Source organism: Acomys minous (assembly GCF_964271855.1).
Source record: "Acomys minous genome assembly, chromosome: 3".
Classification (NCBI taxonomy): Eukaryota; Metazoa; Chordata; class Mammalia; order Rodentia; family Muridae; genus Acomys; species Acomys minous.
This window is the reverse complement of record NC_140485.1, coordinates 13,353,123-13,369,250: the sequence shown is the minus strand read 5'-3', so window position 1 is coordinate 13,369,250 and position 16,128 is coordinate 13,353,123. Positions and strand designations below refer to the sequence as shown.

The 16,128-nt window shown below is 41.7% G+C and overlaps 1 protein-coding gene across 13 annotated transcripts in view; it reads left to right on the top strand.

Moving 5' to 3' along the window:
* The window catches only part of PLCB4 (phospholipase C beta 4), a 370,866-nt gene that overhangs the window by 249,994 nt on the left and 104,744 nt on the right, over positions 1-16,128 (top strand). For all 13 annotated transcript variants that reach the window (XM_084776848.1, XM_084776846.1, XM_084776843.1 and 10 more), the window contains 3 exons: positions 6,825-6,905; positions 8,503-8,562; positions 10,089-10,232. In XM_084776848.1, the coding sequence (XP_084632974.1) occupies positions 6,825-6,905; positions 8,503-8,562; positions 10,089-10,232 (285 nt within the window). The remainder of the gene's footprint in view (positions 1-6,824; positions 6,906-8,502; positions 8,563-10,088; positions 10,233-16,128) is intronic.

Below are 16,128 nucleotides of genomic sequence, written 5' to 3'. Positions count from 1 at the left end.
TCTACTTCAACATGGAGGCACAAGTAAGGACTTTCTGACCAGCACTCCAGTGGCACAGGAAATGAGACGACCAGTCAACAAATGAGAAAACTATAAGGCTCTCTACAACAAAGTCAACTGTCAGTCACAGACTAGGAGGTAGTCCACAGAATTGCCATTCATACAGGGAAGAAAACTAGGGTCCTAGGGTGTCTGTTACTGTAAAAAGGTACTGTAACTGTGGTAACTCTTCTGAAGGAAAACATTTCACTGGTGCTGGCTTACAGTTCAGAGGTTCAGTCCATTATCATCATGGCAGGAAGCATGGCGGCATGCAGGCAGACATGGTGCTGGAGAAGGAGCTGAGAGCCCTACATCTTGATCTGCAGGTGCAGGAGACTGACTTGAGCTTCTGAGACCTCAGAGCCCACCACCTAGTCACACACCTACTCCAATAAGGCCATACCTCCAAATAGTGTCACTCCCTTTGGACCTATGGGGAACCATTTTTATCCAAACCAACATAACTAGTATCTAGAATATATAGAGGATTAACAAAAACATAAATAAGAAAATAGCAAAAAAAATTGGCTATAAAACTGAACTTCTCTCTTAAAGACATTTAGTAGTCATAACCATCAGGGAAATACAGATTCAAATGACATTAAGATTGCATCTTACCCCAGCCTGAATGGCCGTCATCACCCATACACATGACAACAAATGCTGGTGAGGATGTGGGGCAAGGAGATCCTTCACGCTGCTGCTATGAAATAAACTAGAGGGCTGGAGAGATGGCTCAGCGGTTAAGAGCACTGACTGCTCTTCCAGAGGTCATGAGTTCAATTCCCAGCAACCACATGGTGGCTCACAATCATCTATAATGTGATCTGATATCCTCCTCTGGCCTGCAGGTGTACATAATAATAAATAAATAAATCTTTAAAAAAATAAATAAACTAGAGCTGCCACATTAGAAAGTCAACCTGGAGGTTTCTCAAAACAATAGGATGACCATATGATACCACTTCTAAACATCTAACCAGTGGAATCTGCATCCTCCTACAGAGGTAATTGCATATCCGTATTTATTACAATATCCAAGAAACAGAAGTACCCTAGATAGATATTTATCAACTGATGAATAGATAAAGAAAATGCAGTTCATGTACTGCACATAGGAACAAATAGTAACTACAAATAGCAACAGAGACATTGGCTCAAATCTAAGGTGGTTTTTTGGGTTTATTTATTTTACTTACTGGATATGGCTTTGAAAGTAATTACTCTACTGTGACCATTTTTTCCCCTCCATAAAAATGTACTTACAATGGTGGTAGCCACTAATTTCATGTGGCTCTTGACATTACAATCATAATAAGCATTGTGCTCCTCAATTGTCCACCACATTTCAAGTGCTTCACAGCTCTTGGTGGCTCGTGGCAATCAAATGACACTTTTGCATTGCGGTGACAAATCTACTAAAACCTGATAGAGCTCTTGTTCGTTTTAAGTAAGGTGAAGCATGTGTGAAATGACTTATGCAAAACCATAAATTTGTTTGCATCTCTTTTCTCACTATTTGTTTTTCAGTATTCACCTTGTCCCTTTAAGTTCTGTGACTGTCCTTTTAGATTAGTGTCAGTTTATTTTTACATTTAAGATTGAGAAGGTGAATCATCGCGGCTACTAAAATACTTCAGTGGGTGCCTGTAGAGAGGAGCTCAGAGACCCCCACCTCCTTCAAATGCCCTTGTGTTAGTTACTTTTCTATTGCTGTGATAAGGTGTGGTGACAAAGGCAACTTGAAAAGAGAAGAGTTTATTTGGACTCATGGTCCCAAAGGGATATGAGTCTTTCATGGCAGAAGCTACATGTGTGGTGGCTGTATTAGCAGGTTGAGAGCTAGCATCTAGAGCTGCCAACAGGAAGAAAAGGGCGAGAGAGAACTGGGAAATCTCAGAGCCCATCCCCAGTGACATGCTTTCTCCAGCAAGGCCACCTGCGCAACCTACACAACCATTGTACCCATCTGGAGACCAAGCATTCAAACATCTGAACCTATGGGGGACATTCTCAATCAAGTCATCATAGCCTTCATTCTCAAAAATGTAAACCTTGTGATGTAGTGCAGAAGCTCTCACTCCATTCTCACAAATACACTCCTGTTTCAATAAAATGGAATGAACCGCACACTAGCCAATCCAGAAAAGCTGGCCAAAGCTGGAAATAAAGCTTGACTCTTACCCTAGTTCGGGTTGCAAAGCCCATGGTATAAACATAGACCTTAGCAGTTAACTTGGGTAACTGTGGTGGAAGGGAGGGGCAGGAAAGAAAGAACAGTTGTCTACCTTGAAATCAAAGTTATGGCACTAAGGAGATGTCTCAGTGGGTCCAAGATGTCCAGGTATAAGGAACTGAGTTGCCCACTCCCTATTGCCCACTCTTGGGAGGCAGAGATGGGGAAAGTCCAGGATAAGCTGGCTAGCTGGATTAGATAAACTGATGAACTAAGTTCAGCAAGAGGTCTTGCCTCAATATATAAGCTGGCCATCAGCTATTGAATTTCACATGGATGCACATGTATTTACATGTGTAACCATATACATGAGGTGCATACACACACTCACACACCCCCTCCTTTTTAATTCAATCTGCTGAGTTTTCTGTAACTCCTTTGAAGAAGAAAGGAGATGAAATTTTATTTGACAGAACACATTTTGGAATTGAAAGAACGGAAAACTATTATTAAGCTAATCAAATTGAATATTTTGTTAGGCCGCTCTATTCAATGCTGTAAAGATAGCACCCAGTGAAAAATAGCATAGAGCTTAATCATGGCCCCCATGCTTGGTGAGGTGGTGGGTGTCTATGGAATCTTTGAGTGGCACACTGCCTTCTGAGCGGGGACCCCAGAAATAGATTATGACAGCAGCACTGCCGGGTAGAGTGGTACTTCTGCCTCTCTCAAGAAAAGTGGCTTCTGGCTGCCTCTTATTCAGAATTTCCACAAGAGTTCCTGGTCCCTTTGAGCCTGAATCCTTTGTGGCTTAAAGTAAGAATTGAGTCTGATAGCCAGCCAGGCACTTGAGCTCCTATGTGTAGCTTCTCATAGAGAACTGAAAACCAGTTCCTTGGAAGAAGTTCTGTTATGGTTTGTTTTCTTACCAGCAGATTCAATTACCATCTATTAACTGGAAAAACAGATTTGCAAAGGAGACAAAGCCTGGCTTCCTTTTACAGTCTCCTCCACAGTTCTCTGGGTGGCAGACAATGTACCTGACTGTGGGTCTTGGATGCTGACTTGGCTAGGGATCCACAGCCTGAGTTCTAATCTGAAACTTAAAACTACTGTTGGAGGAAAAAGAATAGAGATTGTGTGTATGTGCCACCTGCAGAGGCCCAGTGCAAGGTTTGTGGGTAGGAGGTAGAAACCTAAGTAGGTTTACTCCAGTTCCTTTCAGCTGGTTGTCACTTAGCCATCAGATTTGTGTTCTGATGTCTCATAGGTAATTTGAATGTGTCTCCGTCAGGAAAGCTCTCAGCTAAGTCAGGGAGCTCATTGTAGGCTTGTTATGCACTGTGCCTTTAGAGTCAGTCAGGCCTTCTAAGTGAGATCCCTAGAAAATTTTTGCCCTGGCCATTGCTTCTCACAACAAGAAAAATGGTTTATTTCATGAACCAGATGGTTCATTTATAAATATCTCTTCATCATGTTTTTGCTGCAGAGAACCCCAGAGGCAAATAAGTTGTGTTGTCTAATTGTAGGAGGGTCACCCAGCAGCTGTCTGGGGGTTCTGCTTTCTGCTCTCTCCCTGTTTTACCATTCTACTGTAACTTACTTCTTCCTGCTCAACTTTCTTATCTTGCTTTGAAAATTAGTTTCTTCTTCTTTTTTCCTATTTTTTTTCACTTTTGAGTAAGAGTTATCCCACTGATCCTAATCCTCAGTTGACAGTTATTTTTATATTTTGGGATAGTCTTGCTAAGTTGCACAGGCAGGCATTGAATTTGTGATCTTATTGCTTCAAACCTTAAGTAGCTTGGATTACAGGACTGTGCCATTGGGCTTTGCCAGAAGTAAATTCAAATGATATCCTGGCCCAAGAGGGGTTCCCCATCAGGGCCTCGGAGCCACCCCAGCTTCTGAGATGAGTCTGTAGAAATTAGGAAAAGATGTCTCTTCTTCCACACAGCCCACCTCAGCATGTTGCCTTGTGTGGTCACCCCCTCTCCCCAAAGTTCCACAAGAACTGATGGCCTGGTGCCATCCCTTCTGTATAAACAAGTTCATCTTTTATGCTTTTTATATATTGGCCTTGTAGCAAAATATTCTATTTGACAAAATTATTTATCCACTCATCCTTTCAGGAATGAATTTGGTTTAAGTTGGTTTTGACATAAATATTTCAAGTGCAAGAAACCTAGAGATGCACAGGACCACTTTAAGATTTCCCCTCATGTATGTTACACTTGAGTGTGTGAGCTAAAAAGTCAGGAGATGAGAAAACAGCAGACTTTGTTTGGTGCCAGCAAGGAAGTAACCAGGATACTATGACAGGAAGTGAAAGACATACTATAGGGATTCGGGAGCCTCTCTGAAGAGATGACTGATCAACAATTAAAGTGAAGAGCCAGATATACCAAGGGAGAGAGACATTTCTGAAAAGGTGGAGCTAGAAATGCAAAGGCCCTGAGGCTGGAAAGGTGTGAAGGCGTTTAAGGAAAGCAGTTCTGTTGCTAGTGAGCAAAAAGGTCAAAGAACAGGAAGTGGCTAAAGTAGGACCTAGAAGAACGGGATTTTCCTGGGATTCTTTGGACCACTTCAGTTGGCAATTTATCCTAAATATAATAGGAATGGTTTAGGATTTTATAGGACTGGTTTAAAAAAAAATTAAAGAATCAATCTGTCTGCTGTGGGATAAAGAGAGTAGAAGTGGGAAACATCCACAGGAATGGTGGCAAATGGCTGGACCACGGCCATGATGGTAGAGATGGAGTGAAATGGGCATAACGCTTAAGCACGATGAGAGTAGACTTATTAATAAACATGAGGAGAAAACAAAGGAGAGAAGGCAAGGGTGACTCTCAGTCTCAGTGAGTGGCTGGTAGGGTGAAAAGCCAGATGCACTGGTGATATTCCTTGAAGTAAGGACAGTTTGTGATGGGAGAGCAGCTCAGAGAGGATGGGGAGCAGCCAAGAAGTCAGATCTGGACTTGGTCATTGGAAACATCTAAGAGGGGATGGCAACTAGGGAGTTAAATGTGTGATTTGGATCTCACAGGCAATTGGACTGCTGTTTCAAACAGGGGAGGCAGCAGTAATTGGTTGGTTTTGCAGCCTTGCAATTTGCCAAAACCTAGAAACATGGTGGAAGTGAGAAGTCCAAGAATCAAGTCATGAAGCATATGTGAAGTTTGGATGTAGATGGAAAAGGCAGAAATAACATTAGAGGAATGAGGCAAGGTCAGAGTATGGAGAGGGAAGGCACTTCTAGAAGAAAGGAATTGTCAACCACTCAGAGGTCAAACCACACACATACTGCCAAATACTTGTTCGTAGTTGTTTACAATAATATGACCTGTAACTTAGTGAGTTTTGACTCTGTACTGTGTACCTTGCATAAATATTTCGATTAGATAGGAGTCTGAGATGAAGAAGGTCTATTAGGAGGGGAATAAATAGACGTTTGTGTAATGGAGTTTTATCTCTAGAGGCAGAGATGTCTTACCTTACTTTTGCTTCTGTCTTATTCATTGCTCTGTTTCCAGTTCCCAGAACTGGTATGGAGTTCCCAGGACCTTGTATGAAGTTGGATCCATGTGGTGATTCTTTGCCAGAAAACTACCCAAACAAACAGAAGTTTAGCTTCATTCAGGGCTGCCAGGTCCCTGGATCCTGTCCCCCATATGGTAGCCATCTCTTGACATTGGATTTGCCTTGATGAATGTTGCTGTCTTTCTGGAATTTAGAAAGATAAATTTGGATGGGTGAAACTAACCATCTGAAGTACCTTTCTTAAAATGTTTATCCTGTAATTGCTGTTTATGTAATGATGCCTTTATCCAGAGGAAAGGACAGTTCCTAATTGTTGACGACAGTATGATGAGCTAGGAAGCCATCTTCTTTAGATCATGTGAAGATTGCCCAGATTTGTTGAAGCACCGAGCCATGTGCTTCATTATGCAGACATAGGTCATGGAGCATCTGAGTTCATTTCCTGAACACTCTTCTTCTCTCGGTGATAGACTTGTCTTCGTATTCCTAATTGCAATGGACCAGGAGTCCGCTGGGCATAGGGCAGATCTCCTTGGTCTGAGAGTGTGGAGAACCCTCCTTCTCAACTGAAGCTTTGGTTCTGTGGTTCTCATTGAGTTTCTGGGGTCAGAGTCCACAGCAGTCATACTCAATGTAATGTACTCAGAAACCATGAGTCTGTGGTGACACATCACCGGGGCTAGTGTTGGTGTGGATCAGTTACAGTGTGCCCATAGTATGGAGGGCAAGCAGGTGACACTTGGCTGTCCTTCAGGAGCTCCTCTCCCAAGACCTTCATGAAACTCTTTTCTGTATAAACCTAGGACATCAGTGTCATTAATGACAAACCTGTTCTAGAGGAAGGTTCTCTGTTAAACAGATCTGCCTTTCCGTATATTAAAAAAAGGAACACACAGTATTCTAAATGAAAATGTTCAAGGTGTCGTCAGAAAAGTAGTTGTTATGATCCAAATATAAAGGGCGCCTGGTTGTTGTCCTTTTTTTTTTTTTTTTTTTTTGGATGTTGAATTTTTATCTAATTCAAAGTGTTGTAAGTCACAAAACCCTTCCTACTTCTTTTTAACAGGAATCTTTCGTGTTTGAGCCCAACTGCCTCTTCAAGGTGGATGAATTTGGCTTCTTCCTGACCTGGAAGAGTGAAGGCAAGGTATGGTACAAGAGCAGCACCTTGCCCCGCCTGCTTTCTGGTTCACACCATTTCATCTCTTAACAGGTAGCCAGACCAGCTGCCTCTTGAGGGCATCAACACTGCACTTACTCATCTCTTCGAGATTCTTCAGTACTTACTTTCCTGTCCCAGGCATTGAGGACAGTGTAGGACTTAAAGACATTATGCAGTTTAACTCTTGGAGATTCAGCTGGAGGAACAAATTGGGGCATTTTAAAAAGAGCTACAAGTCTCTGAGCATTGGGAAAGAGACGTTTACGTTGTATAAAAGCTTAGACAAAGCATGTCTGATTTAACCTTGAGATTTAGCAATGTTTTCTAGAAACCAATTTTCTTTTTTTAAATACTTTTATTTTATTACACATGTATAAAATAAACTACATACAGCAGGGAGAACCATGTGACCAGCATGAGAATAATGAGTTCTATACATGTTACATTCATAGTGACTTGGCCATCTGCATTCGTCTAGTGTGAAGTAAGTGTCTTCCCTGTCTTGTTGGGTCTAAATTTCCGAATGAGATTCAATATCTATCCTATCTCAACTCTAATAGCTTAACTTCTTTATCTTGATCTAAAACGATCTTATCCCCTAACCACCTAAACTTGGTTGTAAAAGTCTTCAGTGCCCCTCAGAGACTTGAGAAGGAATAAAACTTAAATTCCTGAGTAAACCAGCAGTGTGGGTTAGCAGCTTCCAAAATGTACAAATTGACTTAAGACAGTGTACTGCCTGACCAGTCACCCAATACACTGTATAACGTTGGAGCCTCAGCTTCAGCTTTCTGGCCTAGTATCTCTGCCAGACTTGTTCGCAGGGCAGGAACTCTTGAGGACTTGCTTACCCTGACTTGGTAGAGTGCAGCCGTCGACTCTGCCTGCATCTAAGTTGCCCATTTTTAGGCAGATTCTATTTGTGGCAGGAATGAGGAATTTTTCCCAGTGGCTGTTTTGCCACCTTTGAAGCCATGTCCATAAGGAGGCTCTTTGATGCTCATCATCTTCTTTGAGGTCGGCTGGGTGTTGTCAGGAGTTAACTTGTCTTGCTGTCAAAGAAATTTAGGATTGTAAGAACAACTTTAAATGCCATATTCTGTGTGTTAGAAACCAATTTTCAAGCTGAAATTAAAAGGTGAATTAAATGAGCGCTTAACTCATTAGACCCCAGGGCACAATCATATGTGTAGTATAGTGTTCACATTTAATGAAATTGCAGCCCAAACCAAGAAAGGTGTAATTGTATAAAAGATAGAATTGGATAAAAATTGTAATTATTCCTACTTAATGTTTTGTATATTGCATATTTAATGATATACAGGCATTATTATGTATATAAGTGCAATAATATTTTATAAACATTTTATTACTTATTCATAGTTATTCATTCATATATATATGAATAATAAGTTTGTGTATTTTCTTTCTCATCAATAGAAACAATTACTGTTATTTGGTTTGCATTATTTTTCTACTCCTCTGAACAGCATTGATTTTATCTTTAGAAACATTTCTTAATACTCTGTCATGAGGTGACAGAATTAAGTTCATTGCTGGGGTGTATGCTCTCTCTCTTCAGGAAGGACAAGTGCTAGAATGTTCCCTCATCAACAGTATTCGGCTGGCAGCCATACCAAAGGTAAATGTAATTGGTGTTTTCTTTTGTTTTGTTTTTTAATTATAACGTGTGTGTGTGTGTGTGTGTGTGTGTGTGTGTGTGTGTGTGTGTGTGTGTGTGTTGGGGTGAAGTGAGTGTCCTGCACTGTGATGTTCCTGTGGAATCGGTTCTGAGAATCAAACCTGGGTAATTGACCTTGCACTGCGTGCACTTTACCCTCAGAACCGTCTTGCTGGCTCTGGTGTTCTATTAAACATAGATTTGCAAGACTAGAAAAATGATCTTCAGGATGCTGTTTAGTTTCTCATTGCCCCAAAGTCATCAGCTTGGATTTAAGTATGAGCACGGACTATGCATTTCATCTATAACCCTTAGGTGACTTGGATTGCGTTATTTTTAGTTATATTAGAAATGTTTTAAGCCTTGAAAACTGAAACCCTTGCATGGTGAGGGAGACGGATCCCTTAATCTAGAAACCAACCTTTAAAACTCTCCCCACCACCTTGGCATCAGTGATTTGCTTTTCATGTATGTCTGGTGAATGTGGAGGTTTACATGGCTGAGGCACACATGTTTCTTCATCTGTGCACTCAGGATGCCCTGTGTGCTTTCAGATATACAAAAAAAAAACAAAAAACAAAACAAAAAAAAACCCCTATCTATCTATCTATCTATCCATCCATCCATCCATCTAAGTTTTCAGCTGCCCTCCTTTATGTGACTTAAGTCTCTTGTGTAACTATCTGTTGGAATTTCCTCTGGAAAACAAATGTACTATTGTATGCAGGGTAAACTTAACCAGCCTTCATTCCATGTGCGGGTGCACAGCTTTAGAAATGAAAAAGGTTGGTCTTTGTATCCAAGCTGCTTGAAAGTCTTAACTTCCTTTCATAAGAATAGCCTGTGGTAGTGGCTGTGCTGATGTTGTATTTATTCATGGGAAGTAAACCCATGTTCTGTGGTAAGAGACCCCTTTGGATTATCCATGAACACACACACACACACACACACACACACACACACACACACACACACACACACACACACACATCACAGTCTTTCTTGAACATCACCAAATCTGAACTTCTCTGAGAGTGATAATCAGAAACTCAGACAGAGAGACTGGAGATGCGGTTCAGCAGCTAAGAGGACTGACTTCTCTTTCAGTGGACCCCGGTTCAAGTCCCAGCATTCACACAACAGCTTTCAGCCACCTGAGCCCCGCACTTCATCCAAACACAGACATTTACGCAGTCAAAACTAATAAGATTTATTTTTTTAAAAAATCTACACAAAGGCTAGTGAGCCAAGTTTTCTAAAGTTAAAAACAGTATAATGCTCCTCTGAAGGGGTTCCTGGTACCATGTAACGTTGGAAGCATCCGCTTTCCAGGTTTTATGAAAATGCTGTTTCAGTGGGATTTTAAATGCTGGTAGGGACCATTTCCCTTTAGGTATATTTTTACACCCAATGTGGTTTCTTTTCACCGCATCTTTCTCCACACTCTGTGATCTAACATATTTTTCCCTATTTTTATACATCTACAGGATCCCAAAATCCTGGCTGCTCTCGAAGCTGTTGGAAAATCTGAAAATGATCTGGAAGGGCGGATATTATGTGTCTGCAGCGGCACGGATCTGGTGAACATTGGCTTCACTTACATGGTGGCTGAAAACCCAGAAGTAACGAAGGTAACACCAACGGCCTCCATCCCCATAAGTATATGTGTAATATGATTTTAAATATGGATATTAGAATTGCACGATCGTTTTCATCTGTTATGCTCTGCTCGCATGTTTGTGTACAGAATTCAGCACAGTACACTCGTCACCACCTATCACGCGTGTAGTTCAACCCCTGAATACCTGGGGTGATATGATGTGCCGTAGGAGAGCTAGCCCAGGCCTTCCATGACGTGAACGTGTTCAGGCGTCCCTGGGATCAATAGGTCGGAGGTGGGAGACAAGAGGCTCCTTTTCTGTTAAGCTCCAAGAATTAAGTGCGAACAGCCAATGTCTTGGTCAGTACTCCCCAAGAAACAGAAAGTAAGCCACGTACAAGGTTTGGGTGTAGCTGGGTGGGAGAGAACAGGCACGACATGGATAAGGTTCTAGTACAAAAAAATTTCATAAAAAATTAAAAAAAAAAATAAGTGGCTCAATAGTAGAGAATGTGCCTAGCATGTTTGATATCCTAGATTCTCTCTTCAATGCCAGAGATAAACATGGGTGTAACTATTTCTATGAAATATGCCACTTAACCCAACACATTCCAAACATTGTTATTTTAGTATGATATAAGCACGAAATTTCCTAGTGACGTAGTTCATAGTCTTTTGTTGGTGGTAAGTGTTTGAACTCTAGTGTGTATTTTCACATCAGACTCATCACATTAAATGGGCCGAGTAGCCATGACAGCTGATAGCTGCCATATTGAAAAATACAAACCCAGCTGCTTAGAAATCCTAAGGTGTAGGATACCGAGTTAAGGCCCACCTTGTATTACGATGCTCAGCAAACCGTTACCCTAGGAAGGTAGTCTCTAGGAGATGGTGGTCAAAGAAGCTTCAAACGTATCTTTCCAACTTGACTTCCAAACATATTGTCATAGTTAGAATAGATTTGACTCTCATAGACTTCTGTGTTTGAATGCTTGGCCCATGGGGAGAGAGTGACACTATTAGGAGGTGCGGTCTTGTTGGAGTAGGGGTGGCCTTGTTAGAAGAATTATGTCACTGTGCAGGTGGGCTCTGAGGTCTCTATGCTCAAGCTCTGCCCAGTGTGGAATTCCAGTCCCCTCCTGGCTGCCTGTGGATTAACATGTAGAATCTTGACCCTTCCAGCACTCTGTCTGCCTTGATGCTGCCATGTTTTCAGCTGTGGTAATAATGAACTAAACCTCTGAAACTGTAAGCCAGCCACAATTAAATATTTTCCTCTGTAAAAGTTGCCTTGGTCATGGTGACTCTTCACAGCCATGGAAACCCTAACTAAGACACATACATATTCTATATGAAGGGAAATAAGCCGTTCGTTTCCCATTATAGAGGCCTGGGTCTTGGGACAAGGAAAAGTCTTTCATTTTCCATTAATCTCACAAACACAAAGCCAGTATAGGTTTACAGAGAAAGATATCAATAAAGTGGTTGAATTTTGTAGCTAGAAGGAAATGCACCAGTAAAATCAATTTGGGAAACAGAGGAATTAACACAAGCATGGACTTTGGCTGTAACAAGTGGGAGAATTGAGTTTTGCTCACTCAGACCACAGAGCTCATTCACCATCACTGGCATGACACGCCCCTCATTCTAGAAGTGTCGGCCTCATCCTGGGACCTCATCACACTCTAGTCTCAGGACCACCAAGATGCACTGATTATGAATTTGCATCTGTAGCAAGAACTTCCACATGACTCGTGCGTGTGCTGAAGTTTGAGAGGCCCTTGTTTTGTGCCTTTGAAACCAGCCATGGGCTCTCCAAGTTGCCGAAGAGCCGTTGGTTCTGACCTTGTGGCAGTGGCATTGTGGATTTTGTGCTATTGTTCGATGTCATCTCAGTTTGGGAGAGCAGCTTTTACAGGCCTCTCCAGCTTTTATTGCTCTGCTCAGATGGAAGTCTAATTTGAATGGATTATTGACCTTGATCTAGACAAACAGTGTTGCCACATCTCATAGTTCAGGTTTGCATATTTGCTGCAAAGGTCCTTCTCATCACTGTTTGCCATAGCAACACTGCATCTGGGGGGACCTATTCCAGCCAAATGTGAAGAGAATGACTCGTTAATCAGGTACAGATATCGGGCTGCTTGAAAATGTGCAAAAACACAGGTTTGTAAACTGGTGTATCTTGGTTTTGTCACCTTGTATCATCGATTCCTGTTAGAAGAAACACTGTGACGCCTTCCGAACTCAAGAGTCTTGTGCTCTGATTAGCTGACTAGAAACCCTTGCTTTTCTCTCTCAGTCGACTGGGAACATAGACACCGAATTTACTCTTCCACGTCTCCTTTCATTTTTCTTCTGTAAAATGGGAATATCTGCTGTAGGATTGTGAGGCTTGCAGGGATCCGTGCTCTGGAAATGCAATGCTCGTTGCACCGTTGTATTAGCTATTATGATCCCACAGCCAGACTGTAAGCTGGGAGGGGAGCTGAGGGTGGGCCCCCCCCCCACCAGCTTCTCTCTCAGACATGGCAGATTAACTGTGGAACTCCAAAGAGGATAGACCAAAGACACTGGTGGGCACACCAAAGCCCAGCCTTAAACACAGGCTATCTTTCTTCTCTGCTTGATGCTGGCTACATCGCCCCCAAGCAAGTATGGTCCTAGGAAGATGGCTCAAATCAGCAAATCTCAGGGGTCTGTTTCCTATAGTTTGGTTGTTGTTAATCTTGGCCTGTTGTGTATCTCCTTCTGGAAATGTATGCGAATGAGGAGGTTATCTGTAGAGTAGTGATAAGGTGGACAGTATATCCTCAAAGATAAAAACTGTTCTTCTTTTAGTAGCACTTTCAAAAAAAAAAAAAAAAAAAAAAAAGACAAGTTGCTAGAAAAAAGAGATTATAATTCTGTCCTGATTTTTAGTTCAAACTCATAGATATTTAACCCTGCTGTTTTTAGGGGAAAATATTTTGGCTTCCCAGAACTGTTACTTAGAAGTTTATATTTCTCTCGTGGTATAATATACAAATAATAAATCTCAGTGTCCAGACTGGATAGTCTATTACATCATGTCCTTCAGGTTGATGAGTGCTTGCCGACAGCGTTAAATACCACATTTTCCCTAACTATGTGTAATAATCTTCCCCGAGTTTCTTTCAGTGAACATGCATATAAATGGATAATGATGCTCATTGTTCGATATCAAGACCTAAAAGTCTGTATTTGTCAAGATCAGGACCTTTACAGCCTTTAGTATTGGCCTATTTCCTGCACTACGTTAACTCCTAATCCTAAATAGATGTACCCCTAACAGGTTGTACAAGCCACCAAATAAGAGGGTTTATATGAAATGCAAGTGTGATTGGGTTAGGTCAAAAACATGGAAGTACTCATAAATCAAATACGGTCAATGAGAAAAGCAGAATAGAATACCTAGAAAGGTGTATGTGACCCAGTGCTACCAACCAACTGAGAGTGTAGCCAATGGTCCTTGAATTATGGGGGCACAGGATGTGCCAGTGCCCACTTAGCCTGAATGAAAAATGTCCCTGGTGAGTTCATTACAAAAGCCAGTAATGGCGAAGAGTTGGCCTTTAAGGTAATATGTACAGCTAATGTTTACACTGTAAGCAAGTAAGTATGTTTCAGTTGGCCGTTCTTTCCATGTTAGAGCTGCTGGCTTTAAGTGAAGTCTGCTGAGGGGACTTATATAGCTTTTTGTACATACTCCACACATTAAGGATATGCATGTAGCAGGCTGCAGTTAAGCCCAAATTCCATACTTCTGTGACTTCTTCCTTTAAACTATTGCTTGTCTAGGCTACGTAACACTTGGAAGAAAAATATAGAAATTTACCTTAAAAATATTTCCAGAGTATCCAACTCAGGTAACAACAGATCTTTTTCTTTTCACTAGAATATTCCATTTGTTTATGTAATATTTTATTACAGTTGACATAAACAGGTTGGGAAATTAATATTTGTTTCCCTGTGAGCCTTCAGGATTGGGGCAAAAGGATTTTCTACATCCGCATTTGGCCTCGCAAGTGAGTTCAGTGTCTGATCCACAGGCTTTGGCTGTCTTAGGACCATTCAGCATTTCCTTCTCTAACCAACGAGGGATACGTGTAGAGAATTTCTAGCATTGTGTTTGATGATGAGGGCACATTGAAGTGCTTGAGTCTCCCGTAAGCCCTAGACTATTACCCTGCACAGTCCGACATCTCGCAAGAATTCCCTTCTCCAGACATCTAGCTGAAGCCAACTTTATCTTAATGCAGACTCCAGAAGGACCAACTTTAACTTGAGAGACATTTTCTGACTCTGAGCAGGCCCTTCGTCTTATTTTCAAAGAGAGTCCCTGATATTTTTTTCACTCCTCATTTTATGTGGCTGTTCGGTGAGTCAGTCAAATCCAGATGATTCAAATTTCTCCAAGTTCAGGTTTCAAATCCTTATAAAGTGTTTTCTTGTCATTTGACTGTGAAAACGAGATTGTGGTTTTTTCTTTTCCAGAGAAAAACGTCTCATAAAAGACATCCTGGAAGCTCAGCCTGTGCTGGCTGCAGCTACTCTCGGTGTTGAGAAAACAAGTTAGCCTCAGCACTCACACTTATTTAGAAGGTTTGCAGTCTGCTCTAGCTTTCTCCTCCCATATATGGTATCCTAAACAAGGCCATGGCCAAACTTTTCACCTGCCGTTCCTCCTCCATCTTCAGATGGTCCTCATCTTAGCTGCACCACCAAGACCACCCACACCTTCCTGTCACATCCCAAACCAGCTCTTACGTTACCCTGGTTCCACCTCCTCAGTATACCCAGAGCACATCTGCTTCTTACTGCCACTATTCCTCACTGTGGTCCTGGCTAAAGATGTTTCTGCCTCCTCTTCTCCAACCCTCTTTTGCTGGTGTTGCTGTTTTGTGTTGGTGTCTTCACCTTGCCCTCGCCCACTTCTAGTCCATTCTCAGAATAGCAGCTAAAGATGAGCCCCTTCAGATGGGGCACTTTCACCACCTGGGAACCTCTAAGACATCCAAGTCTATCGGAACCCAGCCTTGCCTGCCTCCCCTCCTGCCCTCACCGCCTTCATTGTCAGCCATGTTGCCATGGGACAGCTGAGGGCTGGCTGGCCATTTGCTCTTTCCCTGCTATATGGGAAAGTTTCTTCTTTTCTTTTCTTTTCTTTTCTTTTCTTTTCTTTTCTTTTCTCTTTTCTTCTTCTTCTTCTTCTTCTTCTTCTTCTTCTTCTTCTTCTTCTTCTTCTTCTTCTCTCCCTCTCTCTCTCTCTCTCTTTTTTTTTTTTTTTTGGTTTTTCAAGACAGAGTTTCTCTGTGTAGCCTTGACTCACTTTGTAGACCAGGCTGGCTTGGATTAAAGGAAAGTTTCATTTGTTTATTTGATTGTTTTTTCCGGATATTTTTTTTTCCTGTTTTTCCCCCCTGGTTCTCCTCAGTCCCTGCTAGACTGTTACCTACTGCAGCTCTGTCCCCTTGCCACTTCAGCCCTTCTTCAGTCACCGTCCTGCTTTCCAGAACAGTGTCCAGCATTTTCTAAGTGCTCAGTGGACACGTGTTTACTGAAGACTATGTTGATCATGGCAATACGTTCTTAACCCGGGTGGTTAGGATGTACAATAGTCTTACCCTGGCTTTTGAAAAATAGGTTCTAAGATTCCCACAGTGGATGCTTGAAACCAGAAATGGTACCAAGATCTATATGCAGTCCTTTTTGTTTCGTTCCTGTAAACACATCTGATAAAAGTTTTATTTGTAAAGGAAGTAGCAATACATAATAACTGTAGAAAACTGTTAACAGTATATTGTGATGAAAGTGCCAACATCAGTACACTTATACTTGAGGACATTAAGCAAAATAAGGATTTCTTGGGGACAGCCCATCTCACAGTGAGGTAGCTAGGAGTGCCT